This window comes from Lonchura striata, chromosome 2 (genome assembly GCF_050655825.1).
Source record: "Lonchura striata isolate lonStrDom1 chromosome 2, ASM5065582v1, whole genome shotgun sequence".
Taxonomy (NCBI): Eukaryota; Metazoa; Chordata; class Aves; order Passeriformes; family Estrildidae; genus Lonchura; species Lonchura striata.
Genome location: NC_140704.1, coordinates 91,266,549 through 91,289,245, shown reverse-complemented (window position 1 = coordinate 91,289,245; position 22,697 = coordinate 91,266,549). Strand labels below are relative to the sequence as shown.

At 36.4% G+C, this 22,697-nt stretch overlaps 1 protein-coding gene across 6 annotated transcripts in view; it reads left to right on the top strand.

Annotated features, from left to right (window-relative positions):
- Nucleotides 1-21,559, top strand: part of GALNT1 (polypeptide N-acetylgalactosaminyltransferase 1) — an 85,954-nt gene extending 64,395 nt beyond the window's left edge. For all 6 annotated transcript variants that reach the window (XM_021528777.4, XM_021528775.4, XM_021528776.4 and 3 more), the window contains 8 exons: nucleotides 4,074-4,281; nucleotides 5,751-5,921; nucleotides 7,382-7,499; nucleotides 8,369-8,549; nucleotides 15,466-15,605; nucleotides 16,594-16,692; nucleotides 17,453-17,587; nucleotides 19,931-21,559. In XM_021528777.4, the coding sequence (XP_021384452.1) occupies nucleotides 4,074-4,281; nucleotides 5,751-5,921; nucleotides 7,382-7,499; nucleotides 8,369-8,549; nucleotides 15,466-15,605; nucleotides 16,594-16,692; nucleotides 17,453-17,587; nucleotides 19,931-20,077 (1,199 nt within the window). In that variant the 3' untranslated portion in view covers nucleotides 20,078-21,559. The remainder of the gene's footprint in view (nucleotides 1-4,073; nucleotides 4,282-5,750; nucleotides 5,922-7,381; nucleotides 7,500-8,368; nucleotides 8,550-15,465; nucleotides 15,606-16,593; nucleotides 16,693-17,452; nucleotides 17,588-19,930) is intronic.
- Nucleotides 21,560-22,697: the final 1,138 nt, after the last annotated feature.

The following is a 22,697-nucleotide window of genomic DNA, read 5'->3' as shown; positions in this document are numbered from 1 at the left end:
TGTGTACTCCTTGATTTGTTGTAGTTTTTAACCTTTATGTAAAAATTCTAAATTTTATGTATCAAAACAGTTCTTGGCACTAATTCAAATCAGTGCTAATTATTATTTGTGATAGGTCAGCTTTCAGTATGACCTAGAAATAAAGAGCAAGCTAATATTAGAATATGTAGACATCATATTACTTATGTTTTGCCTCTTCATTTTCTGTTTTAGAAAAAATCAATTCCAATGTAGCAATAATATGTCCTCACTATGAATCATAGAATTTTAGTCCACTTAAAAAAAGCATGTGGCTTTCTCTAGATACATTTTCTGTTTCTGTGTTTGGTAATAAAAACATATTAACTTGATTCCAGGCTGAAAGACAGAGCATTTCATAATTTATTTGGTGCTGTTACTGAACCTGTTCCGGCATTTCTTTGTGAAGCCTGTGATCTTCATTTCAGATCACTTAGGCATCTTTTATTTGTTGTTATTTTCAACAATTACTGAGAGGGGTTATTTTTGTTCTGTTTTCCAAGAACTTGTTATGGTTCCATCAAGCATGCTTTTACATTAAACAAAACAGAAGGGTTCAATGCCTGAAGATGTGAAGGGTTTGTGTTTGCTACTTAAGCATTCTGTTTGTGTTGAATTAAAACAGCATACTTTTCCAGAAAAATACTATGTTCAGCCTGGGTATTGTATATTGAATTCTAACATCAGAGTAATTTTAATTGAAATAAAGTAAGCATTCAGTCTGCCTGAAGCACACTTTGTACCTGCTAGTGTCATGCTCTTAGAAGAATGAATTTGCATAATAGCAGGCATTTATTTATACCCAAAAGAAAAGCGTTGGAGAAACAAGACATATCTGTAAAATTGTTCTCTAGTTACTGACCAGAACTGCAACTTTTGTTTTGAAGTATTGATCTTTGGTAACTAGTTTGAAACAATTAACAGGAGAAATCACAATTAGCTGGCACCTCAGACTAGGTCAGCACCCACTAGCCGAGTGTGGTAGGCAGATTGCATCGACATCGACCACATCCACAGAACTTAGCTACAGAGATACAGGTCAGAGCAACATGACTGCAACTAAATCCTGCCAACAATAATTAAAAAGTATTCATACTTCTTAAGAAAAACATGTTTGCATGCTCATAAAAATAATAAATCTGTGTTTATTGTAGTTTAATAATAGAAAGGGTTGAAACCGAATTTTTCATTTATATTCATATCAGCGTGACTTGGTAATAGAATTGGCAAGATATTTTTCAACTAATGCACTTAGTTGACTTGAACCGAATATATTTGCTCTTTTATCTTCCTTAGTTCTGCTACTTCCACAGAAGATGCTCAGTCCTAGGTAAAACTATGCACCCTTTTGACTGTGAAAAGGCTTGAAAACAATATCCACCACAAAGTTACAGTTATACCTATGAATCTATTGTTATACCTCTACCCACAAGAGTTATACCTATGAAATAACATGAATTCTTAATGTTCCAAATTAGGAGTATTGTGGAGATGTTTGGTTTTTTTAAATATTACCAAACCTCACTCTTGGAAGTATACGAAGCAATGCTAAAAAATTAGTCAGCTCTAATCCTGGGTCATTTATAAGCAGCTGATTCTGTAATGCATAAGGCTTCTCATCTCAGTGTTCAATATAGAAATTATTTTGACCAATAAGTTTGTATAAAAGTCATCTCCATGGCTTTATCGTGATGTTTCTTGTAGGCCAAAGTGTATAACATTTATTAAAAGATTATTCAAATATTTGGATTTTTTTGTTTAAGGGAAAAATCAAGTTTTACGTTATAAGAAACTATTACTAGTTTCTGGATGCATGACTAATAAAAAAAGCTAGTTTTCTGCTACTTGAACAAAGGGAGCAATTTGTAAGGGATGTGTACTGCTCTTAGAGAGGGTGTTCTGGAGGGAAAATAGCTGCTTAGATTTGAACATTTTACCCTAAGTGCTGGTAGCAGAGGAACTTCGGAAATTTTGATGCCTGAATTATTTACTATGCTTTTATAGGGATGAGAGATCAAGCTTTATCATTTCTGCATATTTTGCTGGAGCTCTAGTGATATTTTAAGGACACGGTTACTGGAGGTCTGTCACAATGTTTTGTTTCTGGGAATAGTCCCTAGCAGTTTTGAACAAGGTGATAGTTCATAAGAATGCTCTTATGGACATGGTTAAACATGAGAAAGACTATTCTTAACCTTTTTCCCCTCTGTAGTGAAAACACCGCACATATCTCTGATTCTTTCTTAGAGAAAAAAGGAGTTAAAAGTACTTGATAAAATGAAATTTTAAACACTTTGCCGAGAAAATGTAGGTAGGACTCAAGATTTTCATGTGCAATACATTGAGCATGAATTTCTGTAATGTAAGTTTGTGTTTTATGCAAGTTTTTGACTGGCTGCAGTTGTATTACTGCAATCTTTCTCTCTTCCCTCTGCCAGAATTTTACCATTCTGTTAATGTAACTACATTCAAGAACCAATGTCACACACCGTATTAATTAATTTAAGTTTAAAGTGGATGGAGCTACTTTAAAAGCTTATCAGTATTACACCTGAGATGTGCACAGAAACATTGATTTGTGTGTCTTGCTCATCAGATGGTGAGCATAGAGAGAAATGCTGCACAGTCTCTCTGTGCATTAAAGCTATAAACATTGCCATGATAGTAGTTCTTTTAAATTAGTGGCTTTGGAAAGCTACACTGTAAAGAGATGAGACTATATTTGCTGCAGACTCGGTTGTGATCTCTGTGCTCAACCAATCCCAGTCTTGTAAAATGTTCAGACATGTACACTCGGTTTGTACTAAGAAACATGTATGTATTTGAGTCTCTGTTCATGTGCAAAATAAGAATTAATTTGATTTAAGTTTCTCCAGAGACAAATATTTAAATGTATCAAATTCTTATGTACTTTTAGCACAGTTTAACTTTTAAGGCATTTTAGAACTTATTTCTGTGGGTTTTAGTGGCAGTCGCAACATTGCACAGCAAAACATGAGAAGGTAATTAGAACTCATTCATCTGGAGAAGTGGTAAGGAATGGTAATAACCTTCAAGTCAACCCTCCTTCTTGAGGTTTAGAAAAGAGTCACTAAGAGCTCATGCTGAGCTTTCCCCTCCCACTCCTCCAGTGTCACACTTATTTTTGTATGAGGTACTTCCTACCTTATGTGAATCCTACAACAAGCCATGCACTGTTGTGATACAGCTTTCAATTCCCATGTGCCTTGAGTGTACAATCTAATATTCCATAGCTAAGCAATAAGATTATTTTGCCTTTTTTACACATTTTGAAACTTTAAGTTATTGCAGATGTCTGTTTCTGTGACTGTCCATTGCTTTCTTCCTCACTTCTTTGTTCTTCCTTTGACATCAGTCATCACAACCCAATAGCTCTTTGGAGTACAAGAAACTTTGAGTCTCTGGGTGTATGGTAACTGACTGTTGTATTTTGAATAACTTGTTTTTCATAATTCATGCTACATTGAGATTTGTTGGTGTTACAGATTCTCATTTATGTATAGTTTATTTTTTTTAGGTGTTATGGTGATAATCTAATATAAAAAATATTAGCCAGTAAACCCTAGAGAAAGCACAATTGAAAAAGGAGTTTGATTGTGCTTTAAACTTTTCACAAAGAAATTATCTGTAAGTTGCATTACTGTAGGAGGCAATTCATTATATTCTGCTAGTCGAACCATTTCTGTATTTTCTTGGTAGACAAGTCCAAGCTGCCTTTTTTTGAAAGTAAGTGTCACATCTTCTCTGCCATAAAAACTTGTGAATCCCATCTGGGTTTTGTATAAGCTTTCAACCTTCTCTTCCTTTTTGGGTTTTCCATAATGAAGAAATAAAGAGGAGGAAGAACTTTCTGTGTTATCAAATGAAACACTTGGGAGATGTGGAAAGGAGCATTGTTAAGTGTAGAGGAAATTATCCGAGAAAGTAGAAAAAGGATAGACAAGACCAGAGGAAATGTATCTTAATTCAAGTCTCTTCATTAAAAAAAAAAGAAGCTGAACTATGCAACTAACAGTTTTGATCATTCTTCACAGACTTCTTGAAAAGACCACTGGAGAGTTATGTGAAAAAATTAAAAGTACCTGTTCATGTGATTCGAATGGAACAGCGTTCTGGATTGATTAGAGCAAGATTAAAGGGGGCTGCTGCTTCTAAAGGCCAGGTCATCACCTTCTTAGATGCTCATTGTGAATGTACAGTAGGCTGGCTTGAACCTCTGCTGGCAAGGATCAAAGCTGACAGGTAATTATCAATCTATTCACCCATCTTGGGTTTTTTCACTTATTAAGAAATTTTCCAAGTATTACAAAATATTCTACAAGCAAATATCTACTTTCTGAAGAGCTGAATAAATTGTCATTGATGTAAGGATAAAAGGCTAATTTAGTTAAACTTCTAAAAGTAAAATTCTGTTTCAAATGGAGTCTATATTGGGATGCATGAAGTAATGTGTTAAATAGTGGGAGCAATGAATGAAATTGAGGAATTAGAGGAAACTGAGGTCTTCAGTCTGCAGCTTGGCCTATTCCTTCATGAGTTTGGGTAGATATTCTTGAGGAAGAAATCAAGCCCTGATTTCATGTAGCACCAACATTGTGAACAAGAACTGTTTTCAGGCTCTCATTATGATTTCTTTATTACCTAATGGTTTTGATTGTGGAAATGTGGGCTGTGTCTTGATCTTCTGGGGTGTGTTTTCTAAAGTTAGAATAATTATTGTAGTCATGCTGATCTACACTTATATACATGATGGAAATTGTATTGGGGATGAAGGTGAGAGAATTGTCTGCATTATAAAATATCCATGTTTTAAAAACATCTGAACAGTAGCTGTACTTGTGCACTAGTCTATTAATAGACTACATATTAAATAGAATAAAACAGGGTGCTAAAGATCACTAGTTTTTTATTGTAATAGATAAAAATCACACTTAAAATTTGATGTTACCAAATAGTGTTACATCATGAAAATGCTACAAACAATGAAGAATCTTTATTCAGCACTGTGCAAAGACAAAGTAAACTTTGTAATCATTAATTAGGTTTGTGACACTACAATACATACATTGTTATAATTTGTGCAACTCTCGTAAGTCCTTTGAATTCAGTTGCAAGCAGCCTCTGAATCTTTTTACCGAGCTTCCCATGACAGGAAGCCTGCTTTGAGCATGGTTGCTTAAATGTCTTTAAGAGGATTAGAATTGGTTTCTGCGAATATATGTATTAATAATGTCAGGACAGTGGACAACTAGGCCACTTCCTGTTGACTGTGATGTAGTTGTACATTGTTAACAACTACTGTCATCTCTTAGTCCTGAGGATGTATAACAATACTTACCCAGAGTTAATATCCAAGTTTTAATTTCAAAACATGCAAGTTATTTTTACCACTCAACTACAAAAAAAGAACCTTTTGTTTTCTATCTAATCACTATGTAGCAATGAGAAAGTTGGGATCATTATTTCTGTCTGTGGAGGGACGAATATTTATTACTGGTAATGCCAAAATTGTATCAGATTTACAATTAGCAAGACAGAATTTTCCTGTTAATAATTTATTGAATAATGTTAAGAGATGGTATTATAAAAATTTCAACTGTATGTGTAAAAACAATAATTAAAAAAAAAACCCCAAGCATCCTCTTTACTCTTTTGACTAATAGATTTTATTAGTTTAAAATGTAATAATTTTGCTTCTTTCCTTTTCCTAGGAGGACAGTAGTTTGTCCCATCATTGATGTAATCAGTGATGACACCTTTGAATATATGGCAGGTTCTGACATGACCTATGGTGGATTCAACTGGAAGTTGAATTTTCGTTGGTACCCTGTTCCTCAGAGAGAGATGGATAGACGGAAAGGAGACCGAACCCTCCCTGTTAGGTAATGAGAAATCATTAAATTGCTTAAAATCTTTGTCTGATACTTGCTTTCTATGATAAACTCAAAAGTAAGTACTTAAGGTTATTAAGTACTTAGTCAAACATTGTAGCATCTTTTTTGTCTGATTGAAGGAACAACATAACAGTTCTTGCATGGATTGGTTGTTGGTAACTTTTGGTAGCAATAAAGGAATCAATCACTTTGTCACTTTGGAAATATTTTTCAGTTCTGTGTTAATTACTGCAGAATTACTAGTTTTCAGATAGCACTTATAATGATGAACATGTTTTTAACAAAGATTTTTTTTATTTTTTTAAAATTGAACCTTGTTTTTATCTTTTATTATAACAAAGTAAACTGTATTTTGTAAACATGCATTGATTTTTGGTATATGCATGTGTGTATATATACTTATGCATGTTCATTTATATGCAAACTTTAAGTCTTAAAAGGTGGGATGGGAGGTGAATTTAGATTCGGATGTCATGTAGGTTTATTAGAAAGGTAATGAGGAAGACAGTTTGTGTGTAATGTGTACCTTTTAACAATTGCAAACTTAGATTTTCTGTCCTTTTTTGAAAACTGGGCATTATTACAGTAAAGCTCAGGATCTTGCCTTTGCAGGTTTTTGTTTATCTTTAGTTTAAGAAATTAAAAAGTCTTCTCAGGATATTGTTAATTGTAATCCTCTCTTCCCTCTGTTTCCTTTTAGCAGGGGAAAGAAATATAAGTTTTTAATTAGCTTGTGACCTAGCTTATATTTAATGTGTCTTTCAGAAAAAGCTCTAAGCATATCAGGAAAATAGTGATAATAAAAAATAATTTATGCTAAAGTGTAAATAATTGAACTACAAAGTTATGTCATTGGCCTAACATGTAATTTATTTATTGTATATTTGTTGTCTGAAAAACTTGAAATTTGGGAGATGCTTCCAAAGCTCTGAGAAACTGCTAGCAGAGGTTTATTTTTTTTGTACCAATAAGGAATCTATAAGGAAAATCTGGATGCAACCCTGACTGTACAATTCTCTTGTATGAAGCAATAAAAGTGAAAGCAATCAGGCTGCTTAATGGCCTTCCAAAACCATTTCAAGAACAGTAGCCTGAAGTATAATTTTCCTGTGTGAAACTGGTTTTCTTTTCATGAGTTACCAGCATTGAAGGCAGAAGTCCTTCTCAGGAATGACAGCAGCTTTCTAGGGACTGTTTCTCTCTCCAGACACCAGTTTGAAATGAGAAGAAAAGGAGAACTGCCGCTATGCCACTACCTAATTCCATGTCTGGAAAAATTTGAGTTAGCAAATACACCAACAGTAACAGAGTTTGAAGGGAAGTTTACTGAGAAGGAATAGGCTAGGAACTTGGGATATAAACAGCTGTTTTGTCAGTGTCTAAGTGTGAAATGTATCGAAGTATATTTTTACAGTGACCAATGTGATTTTTTTTTTTTCTCCCCCCAGGACACCTACAATGGCAGGAGGCCTTTTTTCAATAGACAGAGATTACTTTCAGGAAATTGGAACATATGATGCTGGAATGGATATTTGGGGTGGAGAAAACTTAGAAATTTCCTTCAGGGTAGGTAAAACTCTGCAGTGTTTTAATCATTAATTTATTTAATCAGGACAGTGCACCTGGAGTTCTGTAAAACACAGATCTGTGACCTGCAACAGTATCCTCTTCTGTTGCAGCTATGAATTGTTGGTATAGCTTTGTGATGAAAAGATTAAGATGGTTATTCTGAAGAATGAGTGTTTATGTGTTGAAAGGAATTCAAGTAGAAAAGCTGTTGTGGGAGCATCAGTTAAGGGTGGTGTCATCATTGTTTAATGTGCCAATGACATGTGAGCACCTCTATTAAAACCCCTTTCTTCTTGCTCTTTGATAGCTTCATGATTTCATGTGTTCATTTGGTTATGGACCCTAACCCGTGGTATTCTCATTTTTGTTCCTACCAAATGGCACAATATCCTTTCATTTTACTTATCAGCAGAAAGTACACAGGTGGGGATTTTTCTGAAGTACTTCAGCTTTCTGAATCTGCTATTTATCAAGGTCCAAGATAAAACGGAAAGTATTTTCAGACTTGGGAAGTGTGTGGGTTTTTTTACATGAAGATTCTGGACTATTTTGGACACCTGTTAGTTCCTGTGACTCATGTGAGCCTTTTCCTTCCTTTGTGGTCAGCTTGCCCCGTTCTTTAAAGTAATCTCTGGCTGATGCAGTATTGCTCCAGGGGCTGAAGTACTTTCATATGCTGCCTTGCTTGGGCTTGTGAGCATCTTTAGCTGTTGAGCAGGAAAAAATATGCAGCTCTCTTCCATGCAGTATGCATTCTAGACCTCAGCTAATGTTGTTTCCCCACCTTGAACAGAAGGAAGTGATTAATGTTTTGGAACTTTTTTTAACAATTTGTAACTATGCAATAATTGTTCTATCTCTTCCAGATCTGGCAGTGTGGTGGCACTTTGGAAATTGTAACTTGTTCACATGTTGGGCATGTGTTCAGAAAAGCAACACCTTACACTTTCCCAGGCGGTACAGGGCAGATAATCAACAAAAATAACAGGCGGCTCGCAGAAGTCTGGATGGATGAATTCAAAAACTTTTTCTACATTATTTCCCCAGGTGAGTGTGTCTTTGGTTATAAGAAATACTTCTTAAGAATTAAAATGTTGCTACTACTGGGAAATAACATGAGTATTTATAAAAGAATGTTATTGCTTTGAAGTTTGCTAAGACAGAACTCACTTAAGGTGTACAAAAAGTAAGGTCTTAATTGAAAAATAATTTTGTTAGCCAGAGACATACCCTGAAGGGGTTTTTGTTTGTTTTCTTTTTAACATGAACATGATTTATGAATGAGCTTCCTGTGCAATAGAATTGAAGCTCAGTGGAACATCAAAGAGCTCAGTTGTAGTGCTGAAAATCAGCCATCCAAAGTCATATCACAATGTGCTGAATTTTGGGCTCTGGCTCCCATGTTGTAGGCATTCCATGTTGAATACATCACAAGTGATTTAAGTGAAACCCAGAAGGAGGAGTGGCAGAAGTTAATATCTTCTGTCTTGATAGAATTTGTATTTCACTATCTAGAGTATAGGGGCAAGCCGCCAATTTAATTAACTTTGATGGTATTTACTATTGTTTCTTTATGTGCATGTTAGCAAAACAGGACGATATAAAATATGAGCGAAAATTTCCCATGAACTCAGATTTTCTGCAAAAAATTCAGCAGCAGAAAGGATACCTGGGAAATATAGAATTATTACTTTCAACTACAGATTATTTTTATTGTTATATAAAAAGACAAACTTCAGGTAGCAACAGGCAACCTTTCTAAATACTTGAGTCATTAAACTTTGTGTATTAAGTGGTAGTTTTACATGCTGCATCTGCTTCCCCAAAGAAATTTCTTTAAAACTAGTACTTATGACCTGCGATTAAACCTATATTACTATTGACATTTAAAAGCTGTAATACAATGTAATGTGAGTCGGAACAGTTTCAAATTTTAGATTATGGGTTTTACAGATGTATGTGAAAGCAACTGACAGTGCAGATTTATGGTGGTTTTGCCTTAAAAGAATGTTTTACTCAAATGAGACTTTTAATTAATAAAAAGTCTTGCTACTATTCAAAGTTTTTTAGGTGAAATCAGAAGCTAACAGCTTATTGTTATTGCCCTGTGTAATTAATACAGCATTATGAATTCAAACATGAGCACGTGGAAATATTCAGAAAGTTGTGTATAAATAGGTGCAGTCTTTTTTGGTAAAGTTTGCTCTTATGCATCCATGTCAAGCTAGGTTTTAAAAGTTGCAGGAAGACCTAATTATAAAAAAGAATCAAATTCTTTTAAAAATGTAAATTACTGATAAGCCATGATAAGGCTCTGTTATTTTATATATCACCTCTTTGTGCCTTCCATTTTGTGTAGTAAGCGTAAGCTACAAAAGGAGTTATACTCTTTGATTGGGTTTTTTTGATAGGATTTTCATAGCATTGCAGTACTGTACAATTTGCGTGCATTGTCCAAAGGCAGTAAAAATTCTGAAATGGTGGAAGTAAGTTAAGCAATTAGCTGTAACTGCACTGTATATTTTCTTTCCTTTCAAAAGATGCATGTCTGCATAATTTGTATGCTAATGGCCTGAGTGATTGTTGGACAGGGATGTGCTCTGGCCAAGCTGCTCTTGGAGCATCTGCACCTGCCTCCTGTCACACGCTCTTGCTTGTGTCCCCGTGACCGTATTGACCGTGCACTGAAGTTCAGTGCCAGAATTTTCAAGTGTTTTGAGAATAGGATAATATTGTATCTGAATAAATTGGGTTATTCTGAAATTGATTTGTTGCCTGGGGCTGTGAGGAGATTGCCCAGCACTGCGGGTCATTCTTTAGCTCTGATGAAAACCTGTTGTTCAGAGAATGAACACACAAATGTACTCAGAGCCACTCATGCCACTCACCCTCCCAAATCCACATAAATTGTGAGAGCCAGTAGATATTAATTAACAATGACTGCTATTTTGAGAACGTCACAAACAGCTTATTCTTGTAATTCTGGTATCTCCAATCTTAGCTGAGTGTTGCAGACTGTGATTTTGCCCATTGACAGCAAATAGCATCAGTACAAATTTCATTAAGTTCCTTGCAGGCACTAGTTGTTTAGGAACTCAGTGATAAAAATTTAAATGTATAGTTCTTACAGAATGCTGGTGTAGTAACCCTCAAGCAGAACACAGTGTACAGCCTATCAAACTGTTTGCTAGTACAAATGTGTACTTTCAGTATTACTGTGACAGTGTCGCGAGCCCTTGCAAGGAGCAAGGTGAGGATTCTTAGACTGATGCTGGTTTTCAAGCCTTGGGTGCAGATGAAAGAGGAAAACAAGCAATCCTCTGTGCACCCAGGATTTTTCTCACTAGTTGATATGGATGCGAAAAATTGGATTTTGGAGGAGATAATATACTGACAAGCATCACTGAGCCTAGCTAACAAGACGTTTGTTTCCTCCTTTATACTTTCTTTTCTGTTCCCCTAAGATAGTGAATCGCAGAGGGATTTGTCCAGGAAAGCAAATGTAAGATTTTCAGGTAGCTTTCCCACTTCATGTAATCTGTGTTGTCTGGGAAAAAAAGTCTTGCTTCCCAAATGATAGGAACACAAGAGACTTTCTACTATTGATGTAATGTAGTTAAATGGAAAGCTGCCCTCTTGGAAAGTAAGCCTGTAATTCTTTCCTTCTTTTATAAGTATAACCTAGTACAAATGGCTGCTTGTCTGTATGAAGCTTGTGTGCATTTTAGAAACCATCACTCTGCTCCAGAGCGGTGAGGTGCAGATGGAGGTTGGGCAGGACCTTTTTGCAGCTGCAGCTCAGCCAGAATCCAGCCTGTCTCTCTGCAGGCAGCAGCTCTTGTCCCCAGCAGTGCAGGCACTGGCTGCAGCCCTTTCTCATTAGCTGGTAGCTTTCCTCGCAGTCATGTGCTACACCAGGGCCCTGCTTCCCAGACCATTTTCTCTGCAGCTTTCAGAAAACAAATCCAGCATGTGAATAATCTGTTTCCTGGCTCCAGTCATTCTTGCTGTGGACTCTGCCACTTCTTTATTTCTAGTGCTGGCCATTCATCACTTTCTCTAGACTAAAAGATTAGGACTGTATTGTCCAGGATGAGGAGGCATCACGAGATGACGATGCCTGGCTCACAGCTTGCTGTGAGGGGAGTGCCTTGCTTTTCATGGCAGGTGTGCTGGTAGGGAAGGTGATAGGGCTTCACCTCGCCTCACCTGCTGATCGTTCATCTGCATCAACTGCTTCTATGACTTTCTGGATTTGTCAGGGTTACTTCTGTGGGCTGGCTCCCTGGTGTTAAGTTAGAATCTGTGTCAGCACAGGAGGTACAGCGGGAATCTGAAGGTTAGCAAGGGAAAGCTGCCCCTTTGGCAACAGCTGCTGCAAAGCACTAGGCTGGTCAGCCTTGCCCCAAAGGGTATATTCTGAGGTATATTTTGGGATGTACCCAGAAGGTGTATTGTCCTGGGACTAAGTGTGCTGGCAGGAAGCCTGAAAAGACAGTACTGTGGAATTACCTAAGCTGGAGTCACCTAGATAGAGACAGGAGTCCATCATCCTGAAAAATGGATCTGTAGGCTTTGTATCTCATCACTGCATGCCCTGGGCTCCAGCCAGGCACAGCAGGTCAAGGTTCAGTATGTAGAGACTGGAAATGGAAAACATTATTTATAACCATAAATAATAGTGATGACAGAGGAGGGACTGAGTCCACATCTTGCAGTGTAGCTAAGTGTTCAAAGTACATACTAAATGTTTCCATGTGGTTTTGTGTTCAGCTACTACTCCCTATTAGCATTAATTGAGAATGCAAATAATGTAGCTATTCAAATCGGTTTTAAATGATTGTTTATAGAGTTTCATAATACTAAATAAAAACAAGTTATATTATTTTTATCAGAAGGCTAGATTTAGATGAAATAGTTTTCATACTCTGCTTTTGCAAATGACTGAGCAATTTATAACCATGATGATAACAACGTGCTATTTTTTTTCAAAATAGTTTAGCATAAATATATTGCCACACATTAAACTTGTGCAAGGAAATCTTCAGCTCTTGAAAATTTGAGGATGGCATGACTGTTGCAACATGGCTGGTTGTGGTGTGGCTGGATTATTTGAAGTAGATGTTTTTTGCATTACCAATATTTATATTATGAGTACGTCTTTAAGCATGTGTGTGGAAAAAAAAGCATGTGATTGTCCCACAGTAAGTTGTGTGACAAATAGAATCACCAGGGAGGCCCAGGCTTTTACATGTGATTAGGGTTAGGAGCAGGGAGGTTGAGGAAAAATATAGTTATTGTCAAATAAGGGCAACAGTAGCAAGGTTTCTTAAATACTATTTCTGATTTGTGTGATGTGGATACCCTATTCCTGAAAATGTTCAAGGTCAGGTTAGATGCATCTTTGAGCAGCCTGGTGTAGAGGAAGGTGTCCCTGCCCTTGCCAGAGGGGTTGGAATGAGATGATCCTGAAGTCCCTTACAATCCAAACTGTTCTGTGGTTATATGATTTTTTTCCTAATTGTTTTTTTAATGGACAAAAGGTTTGAAAAAACAAGTGGACATGACTGTCTTCCTCGTTATTCCTTTGGAATCTGGCATAATTGTCTTCTCAGAGGAGATCGGATCTAATTTACATTTTGCAGTTTGGTTTTTGTTTTTTAGCCTTTGAACAAATGTCCAAAACCCCTAGAAGCTTATATGTCACTGTTGTAGGTATACATATAAATTTTACTGCTCTGTGGAGGAAATAGTGATTTAAACCTGTACCTAATTTTTGGTATGCTTTATACTTCCATTCTTTTTTCCCCAACAGAAATTCCCCCTAAGTAACTGGCACTGCACAAGAGAGAAATACTCAAGCTGGTTTAGAGTAATAAGGTACCAAAACCTTGGGAAAAGAATCATTCAGCCTTACTAGAGGACACCTCAAGGGCAACTCTAACTGTTCTGCTCTTCAGTGCCTCTGCTAGCCTGCTGCTAACTGTAGTCTTTGTGTATGGTTTGGTGCAGACCTGACTTCAGAGAGGATTTTTTGAAAACCTTTCTGAATAAAAATGGTTTCATGAAATACAATGAAAGAGAAAAATCAACTGGCACTTTTTTGTGTGTGTGGTGACATTTAAGACTACTTTAAGAAACAGCTTGCTTGTATGCTATTAAGTCTTACTTTACATTGAATTATTTATGGATGTGACTTTAATTCTTATTACCACTCAGTGATGTGACAAAGCCTTCACAGTGCTGGTTTGGGAGGTCAGTGTAGCAACCTGAGTATGCTTTGAGTGTTGTAATGTTGTTGTGAGAGTGGAATGTTAACTATTTCATCTATCAGCTGTTTTTTCATCACTGAAAAATGAAGAATCAAATACTTAGCTGTGGTTGGAACCTTTCTGTTCTTGCATTAGCTTTTGAGAGAGTATTGCTTCCTTGTAGAGCAAATATTTGCTTTCATGAAGATAGAGCAGCATTCTGTGGCTTGTTTTTTCGGCTTTTTGGTTTGGTTTGGTTTTTTTTGTCTTGTGTTTCTTGAGTCTGGGATTTCTTCTGTGACTTGAAAGCCCAGACAGAAGTTTTCTGGGATTCTATACAAACACAATTTCCTTTGCTTTAATTCCCTTACCACTATAGCTTTCCAATATATTTATTAAAATGAAGTCTTTCATTTAAAAAAGAAAAAAAAAAAAGCCTAAAAACCTGACTAACTTTTTTTTCTTTCTGGAATATTGTGTTTTTCGTTGGCATTTACAGACAGTTAGCTAAAGTTTGATCCAATTATCTGTCTCACTTGAGTAGAAAGACACCATCTGCTGGCAAGTCCATTTAATACACAGTGTGCCAGCTTAGAAATGTCTCAAACTCTTTCCAAGGTCAAGAATTTTAGAGGTAAATCACAGTCCTCCAAGTGGAGAGATTTCTGAAAACTGTGTGCAGCTGGAGGTCTGTAGTGTACTGGCCAGCTGAGCCATATTTGTAGTCTGTTAGGGGAATTTAAATTGCTGGGGCCAGTTTTTGTTCTTTTTTTTTTGTTTTGTTTGAGTGTTTTGGTAGTATAGTGCATTTGACCAGTGTGATATGGAGTGTGGTGTGGGAAACGGAAAAAAATACATGATGCTTGAAAAGTAGAAATTATCCTACTATTATTGATTATTATTATCACTGAACATTAATTACGACAGTGCTGAATTCAGGTGAAGCAAAACTACCTACTGTTCATGCACACCATTCTTAACCCATCTGCAGATGGGACTTGCACAAATTAATTTTCAGAAGGAATTAAAGCAACCATAAAGAAGTGGGAGGATACAGGAAGAAGGAGCACTTTGATAAATGAGGAGCAAAGGAATAAAAAGGCAAGCAAACTACCACAAGAAAATGATAACAGTCATAATGGAGAACATACTTCCTGCAAATGCTGCGGTTATATTGAACAAATGCTGAATTATTTAAGGTTTAGTGCTCTGTATGAAGGCTGCTTTCTGCCTGCTTCTTTGTGCAGTTAGATAGATGATGAAGAGTCCAGCAGGTGGTACCTAGCTTACAGAAATAAATTAAATTGGAATTCTGCTTGCTGCACGGAAGGAGAGTGCTGTGTTTTGCTGCATAGGTACGCACTCCAGTTACCACTGGGGATAGAATGGCATTAGTTACTAAAAAGGTTTCAGCCTTTCTCCTCTATTAACTTAGTAAGCAACTATACTCAAATTGTTCCACAAACCACAGGTAAGAGATTGTCATGCACAGCCCAGATGTAGAGATCTTATCTGTTGTAGAAAAAGAAGTCACAGGTCTTGACAGATATGTTCATAATGCTACATTAAACAAAAACCCCTTTGTGTAGAGATAGTTTTTAAGGAGAAAGTCTTTCATGGAAGTAGTAAATTATACTGCTGGGTTTTCTTATGAAGCAGAATTAAATTGTATTTCTTAGCAGACACTGAATACAACTTCCTTTTTTTTTCAGGAGTTACTAAAGTTGATTATGGGGACATATCGTCACGACTTGGGCTAAGGCGCAAGCTCCAGTGCAAGCCTTTCTCCTGGTACCTGGAGAATGTTTATCCTGATTCCCAAATTCCACGCCACTACTTTTCTCTGGGAGAGGTAAGATTGCATCTTTCGTTTTCCCAATGTAAAGTACATTGTGCAGTAAGTTGTGTTTTGAACTGAGTAGTGAATGCAAGCTGTCTCCAGCAAAGTTCATGTATCTTGCACCTGTGTTTCTGTCCCATGTAGAATGACAAATCTGGCTTCTTAGTGGGGCAGACAACTGAACTTGGTATACAGAACTGTAATTTGAATGTTTTCTTTTTCTTCTACTACAGTACAAAATGTTATATAAATGGCTTTAGAAATATTCCTTCAGAAATGTAGTTGTGGATGACTTTCTGTATAACGTTCTGTGCATAGAGTATGAGTTAAGTTTTGCTTGAAAGCTATACTAAGTCAAGCAAGGTCTTTGCCTAAAAGCTGTTCTGACCTTTATCCCCAGAACCCTCACCAGTGACCAGCAAATTCTAGTGACCCCTAAGCCTTGCTGAGCATTTCTCTTTTTTCTTTAATCATTTTAACTGTAGAAATAGTACAGATGATCCTGTCCTAAATAAATAGGCACCTTCTCCTCTACAAGTAATGTTGAACTACATATCAAGTTTTCTGTAGAGTGATTTTGTACTGTTGATTTTAAAAGAAACACTATTAGCAGAGCATGCTTCTTCATGACTATCAAGAGACTTGATATTCATGCCTGCTTACTATATAATGATATAGACATTACTACTTTTGAAGGTTTTGGGCTGCAGACTCAATTGTGTCCATTCTGTTGTAGCTGAATCTTTGAGCAAGAAGTACCCCCAAGGTGGAAGGATCCCCCAAATAAAGCAAAGTAACAATCATGGTTCTGTAACCTGGTATCTTGAGCATTTGCTTGAGAGTTTGAATCTTGGACAATGATGCCTCATTGCTAATATAGATCATTTATTTCACATAACCTCTGGTGCATGGAGAGGACTGATGCCTTTGTGGTTTGATAAGGACCTAATTATCTTCTAAAAATATCAACCTTTGGTGATGTGCTCTTTTTCCCTTCTAGATAAGAAATGTGGAGACAAATCAATGTCTAGATAACATGGCAAGAAAAGAAAATGAGAAAGTTGGAATCTTTAACTGCCATGGAATGGGTGGCAATCAGGTGATAATTTTTCAAAAGGAATTTTCTTAATGTATTGAATTACTTGAGACAGTAGTACTCATTGGGACAATTCTTGGATGTTTTCAGTAGTTATCCTCAAAATATACTTAGGAAACCCTCATTAAAGAAAGTGCCTGTAAGAGGAAATGCATGAGAAGATTTGGTGGTGGTTTCTGCTTGTATATTTTTCAGGCCTGATTGCAATACATTTTACATCAACTTTAAATTCAAAAACAAAATAATGGGAGGAAAATAATGCTATGAGTTAGACTTCATCACTGTAGGTTCTTTGGAAATGCATTCTAGTTGGAACTCCTGATTGGCATTATTACTTAAAAAAAAACAAAAACAAAACCAAACATGCCTGTGCCTGAAATATATTTTAATGTATCTTTTTCTGGGTGTCAGTTGTGGGATCTGTTTTCTTGTTCTACTTTCTTAATGATTCTTGATGAATTATTTTTGCATAAACAGAGATTACATCTGTTTAGGGACGCTCCTGTTCCTTCACAGCAAACAGTCTTCAATTCAAAAAAGTCTATTTTGACTGAATAGCTTGTGATTGTTTATACTTGTTTCCACCCAAAAAAAAATTTAAAAATCTTTCCATACCTCGCTATTATGAAGGGAACAGGAAGCAAAAAAAAAAAATAGTGGGAATAAATGAAGTAATGTACAAACGTTCCCCTTTACCCCCACTCGAGGAGTTTTTTGGTTGAAGCAGTTCTTTTTCATTTCCTCTCATTCCTTTTCTGTCTAGGTTTTCTCATATACTGCCAACAAAGAAATTCGAACAGATGATTTGTGTTTAGATGTATCCAAACTTAACGGCCCAGTAACGATGCTCAAGTGCCACCATCTAAAAGGAAATCAGCTTTGGGAATATGATCCAGTGGTAAGTCTTATGACTTTTGGCTGTAAAATGAGGCAACTTTGGCTTTTACATGAGCCTGCAGAGCAACATATTCTGGTATGGACCACTATTGGACAGACAAAACAGGAAATAAAGTCAGGATTATGTTTCCTCTGTTACTAATTCACTATGTAGTCACTCAGTGGACATCTGTGTTGATTTAATTACCTGGTGAGTTTTGGGGGAGCTTTTGGAATAACATTTGGTATGTGCTTTGGGACCCTCTGGAGAAATATTATCTGCCAGTGTAGTGTTGTGTTAGAATCAGATCAAATATGGAGAAGTATTCCAGGTGTCTACTGGAGCAAGAAAAGATAAGAGTAATGATGTGGTGACAAATGTAGCACTTGGTAACATGTCTTGCACAAAGTTAAAAGGAAATACTTGTCTAATTAAAAAATGAGCCTTGCAAACTTATGAAGATTATTTTACCTTTCTAATAATGTTATGTCTAAGGTATAGATGCTTAAAACATCTTTATTGAAATCATACTCTCTCTTTGACATAATGTTCAAATTTACTTTGAAGTTCACGTGTTGAACTGTCAGATCTAGAAATCTAGAAATTGTCCATTGATTAATTCATCATTAGTTTGATTTTCAAGCTCTAGAAATGATTTCATGATTGAGTAATGCAATCAAGAACTCTGACTTCATGGATAGTTAGGAAGAAAGTAGTTCTTGAGCTTGTTAATTTAAAATCAATTATTGCAAAAGGCAGTTGTGAGACAATTTGTGGATGAAGAATCTTGCCAGTATTTGCAGTGACTATTTTTAAAAAGAATTGTCAGATATTTAGCTACTAAAAAATCATTTCACTAATTAAAAAGCAAGGTGGGGGTTATTTCTGACTAAATACACTTGCTATAGACTTCAGTAGCTGAGATGTTAACAAAGCCTGCAGCCTTTTAGACCAAGAGCAAATATGATGATTTTGTGATTAGGATGGCAGTTAATGTGGAAGACAATGGATCTCTGCTAGGATTTCTGCACATTGCTGGCAGTTGTTGACAGGACACTGAAGAAAGCTGAAGACTTGCAGGATTAAGTTAGTCTTGGGAACCATTCATTCTTGGTTTTAATGCAGTTAGTTTGTCTGACTTAAGCAGATAATATAAATATTACTACCACCTACAGTGATTTACCAAAGAGCAAGTGCTTTTCATTAGGTTTCTACCTTATCAGTGATAATAAAAATGCATCTTTAGACACTTAAATGCAATAATCTGTCTTGAAGTGATTGTCACAGACTTCCCCTATGTTGATCCTCAGCCACAAATTTGATTATATATGTTTTTTCTCTTTAATTTGTCAGTAGAAAATCCAGGCATAATCTTCAGAACATAACTGAAAGCTGGCTAAAAAAGCACAAAAAAAAGTTATAGGGCACTTAAAAAGAACTCCTGCCCACATAGCTAAGTGATTTTTTTCCTGTGTTTTTTTTTTTTTTCTTTCTTCCTCTGTTCAACACCCACCTTCATTTTTCAGCACATCTATGAGTGCAGGAGATTGATGTGCTTAGGTTTTTGAATTAGATTTTTTCCTATTATCCTTTGCTACTTGTGCACGTAAGGCCACAACTTTTCAATCATTCCATTGCCCTGGCTGAGCTGCTGAATGAGAGAGGAAATACAGGTAGTAATGCCTGTGGTACCATAGGCAAGTTGGCGCACTGAGGAGTATCTGTAGAACAGTGGCAGGAAATGCAGCCTCTGAGGATCGCTTTTCCATGAGGATAGTGCTGAGGTGTAGAGTGGTTTACCAAAGGTTGCATAAGAGGGATTAGTAGGTACTGCAAAAGATATACACTTATGTGAAGTTGCACATACTTTTCATAAAATAACATACTTTTAAAAAAGAGCCCAAAAAGTGCTGAAAGAGCATAGGGTAAGGTCAGTATTGTGTCACCAGCTGAGGGAAAAAAAGTAGTTTTGAAAACATATTCAATGTGTTCATTTCTATCTGGTAAAAGCTACTATTATAACTAATAGCTGAAGTTGTATATCTTACCAACTTGTAATTTCTAACTCTTCAAAGATCCCTAGCTGTATAGTCCTATTTAAAGAATGGTGGATGTTGCTTGACAAAGAGCATCATTTACAAGTTAAGACTGTTTTGGTTTGCATAAAGCACTGCTTTTAGTGTCTACAATGTCATGTAGGATATTTAAGTGTTTTTTAGGATTGGGATCTGCAGTCAGCAACCACAGGGTCTTGTCTAGTTCCTACTTGCCTATGGAAAAGTTTTGATGCTAACTAGAAATTTTTTGGTTACCTTATGCCTGGTGATTTTTATAAAGCTAATTTCTTTTTATTTTCTCTTCAAGAAACTAACCCTGTTGCATGTGAACAGTAACCAGTGCCTGGACAAAGCCACAGAAGAGGACAGCCAGGTACCCAGCATCAGAGACTGCACCGGCAGCCGCTCCCAGCAGTGGCTGCTCCGCAACGTCACCCTTCCAGAAATATTCTGAGAGGTTCTAAAGAAAAGCAAGGATTGACTGGGCTACCTCGGCTAATACTTTGGCTACGCTGTTAAGTAGCAACAGAAGAAACTTCAGTTTCTGAATCCACAGTTCCTCAGCTGTTAGAACTCCTGCAGCTTCTCAGTATCTGTGAACCAGCCTTCCGTATAAGGATGTGAAACTACCACACGTAGCAGTGAAACTGTGCCCATGTTTACAAGATCGAAAGAGTCTCTTCCAGCAAATAATTTAGAGAACCTTTGGACAGTGGAAGCATAATCAATGAAATAGTCTCTCTGAAGAGCTACATATCGTTTTAGTTTGCTTGCACATCAGTAACCTCTGCTGAAAGTGCTGTTGTAATGAAGAAAGTTTCAAGAATTCTTTTTTTCCTGGTTAGCAGTGGTAATCAGACTACTAAATATAGATCCACAAATAAATGAAAGAGCTGCAAACCAGAGTCAGTATCATGACGTAAGAATTCTGTGGTTTAAAAGCAAAAAGTAAACAGGGTTTAATGAAACTAAATCAGAACTATGAAAAGTACAATTTGTTATAGTGAAGTATCAAATTTATATGTAGATTTTATACCTCAGTGGGGGAAAATAACCAAGTCAAAAGGCAATTGTTTCTCTTTTTCAATTGTGTGATAGTCCATAAATACTTTTTTTTGTCCTGGTGAGTCTAAAATTATTTTGGGCGCAAACAAAATGAGCATAAGAATAAATTGAACTCTTGAATGTCAGATCCACTTTCCTTTTAATTTTAATTTCTTGGCTGTTGGAATTGTATCTTTTTATTACTGTCTGAAAACTGGAGGTTAACATGCTGTCTAACTATTTTTTTTCCAGACCTGCCATTTCAATTTATACTTGGGTGAGTCAGCTTATGGACTTTCATGGCCAAACAAAAGATTTAAGTACACTTTGAGATTAAGTTAACTTCAGTATGCTTTAGCGCCCAAGACTTCTACTACTGTACTACAGTTTTGTTTTCATAGCAATAAATCTTTTGTTCCTTGTTTGATTTCAGTCATCGGAAAGCCAGAAGAAAAGATACATGATTTGCGTAGAAGATTGGCAAAACTGAAGGTTTTCTGGAATCCTTTTTCACTTCATATTCAGATGTGCTTCATTGTCAAGTGCATATTTAGATTAGACTCTGAATTGTAATGTTGATCTGCTGCTTTTTTCTAATAAAACCTAAAGAAAAATTGTGAAATTGGCATGGTTTTTAAAGTTAGCACAGCCAAATGCAGTATGACTATGTCATTACATTGGTTTGCATTTCTTAACTGAATTGCTTTGTTTTGTTAAGAAAAATCTGTGTGAGCTGATCTTGAAAATGAGCCACTGAAAGCTCAGAGTATACACTGAATTTTCTTTTGGAAAGGAGAATGAGATTTACTTAATGGAGAGGATATTTTTATGATAAATGTCATTGTTTGGCCAACTGTCCTGTAAAGCAAATTAAACCTAGACTCATGCAAAAGTTGTGTGAAATTATATTTGGCTGTTAAGGCTGTTTTAGATTTACTATCCCAAGTTGCTGTTGTCAGTGTTCTCTCCATTATTTCTGCAGCAATACACAAGAGTTTTCGTACAGAAAACAGGAGAAAGGCTAAAAAATTGTACTATTTCATCACTACTTTAAAATACATAGGATGAGACAATGTGGGTTTAATATTAGATAAAACATCCAAATATCTATCTTTTATTGACCCCTTTGTTTGGATAGCCCTGCAAATCTTATGAGATTGAAGTGGATTTAGGAAAGTAATTTATGAGAAATATATTGAAGTATACCAAGATAACTTAAAAAAAAAAAAAAAGGAAGAAGTCCATCTTAATGTGAGAAGGCTTATTCCTTTCTTATGGTCAACAAAGAGGACGAGGTGGGTGACAGTGCCTTTTTTTTTTTTAATCTTAGCAAAGTAGCAATTTTTAGGGCGTGTGTGTGGTGTTGCCTAAGAATGTGGTATCTTTTACTTCAGAAACAATTTCCCAAACACAAAACATTATTTTAAAAACATTTCGATCAAAGAGGTTCTAAATCAGAGTTGGGTCAGCTTTCATGGAATGAGAAGCAGAAGCATCAGAAATGCAGTGCAAAAGTCCTGTAAGTTTTAAAAATTTCTTCATTTGTTTCAGATTTCATATGCACACAGCACATCACTGAACACACAAAACAAAATTTTCACTTTGTATTTTCAACTCTTATGATCCCTGCTGTGATATCCTGTTAATAAAACTGAAGTGCCATGGCTTGGGATGTAACTGAACTTGTAGGCAGACCTCAGTGTTACTGTGATTCTACCCTTCTTAGTTCTACAAGTCACTTTACATGCTGGTCACATAAAACTGCAGAACAAATAATTGCAGAACTTAAAATGCATGTATCAAGTTGTCACCGAGCTGAAGGAGCAGTCAGATTTCCAGCCTGTACCTGCTGAGTATGGGGAGGGGAAGCAGCTGTCCCGAGGGTGGCTGCAGCCCTGCGGTGTTTGGCTCCAAACCCCGCAGCTCAGCCAGTTCCAAGGTGGGTAACTGGGGCTGCTTAGGGCCAGTGGGCTGTGCTCAGCCTGTCCGTGTCTCCATGGCCCCTGCCCAGCAGCTGTGCTGTGTTGGTG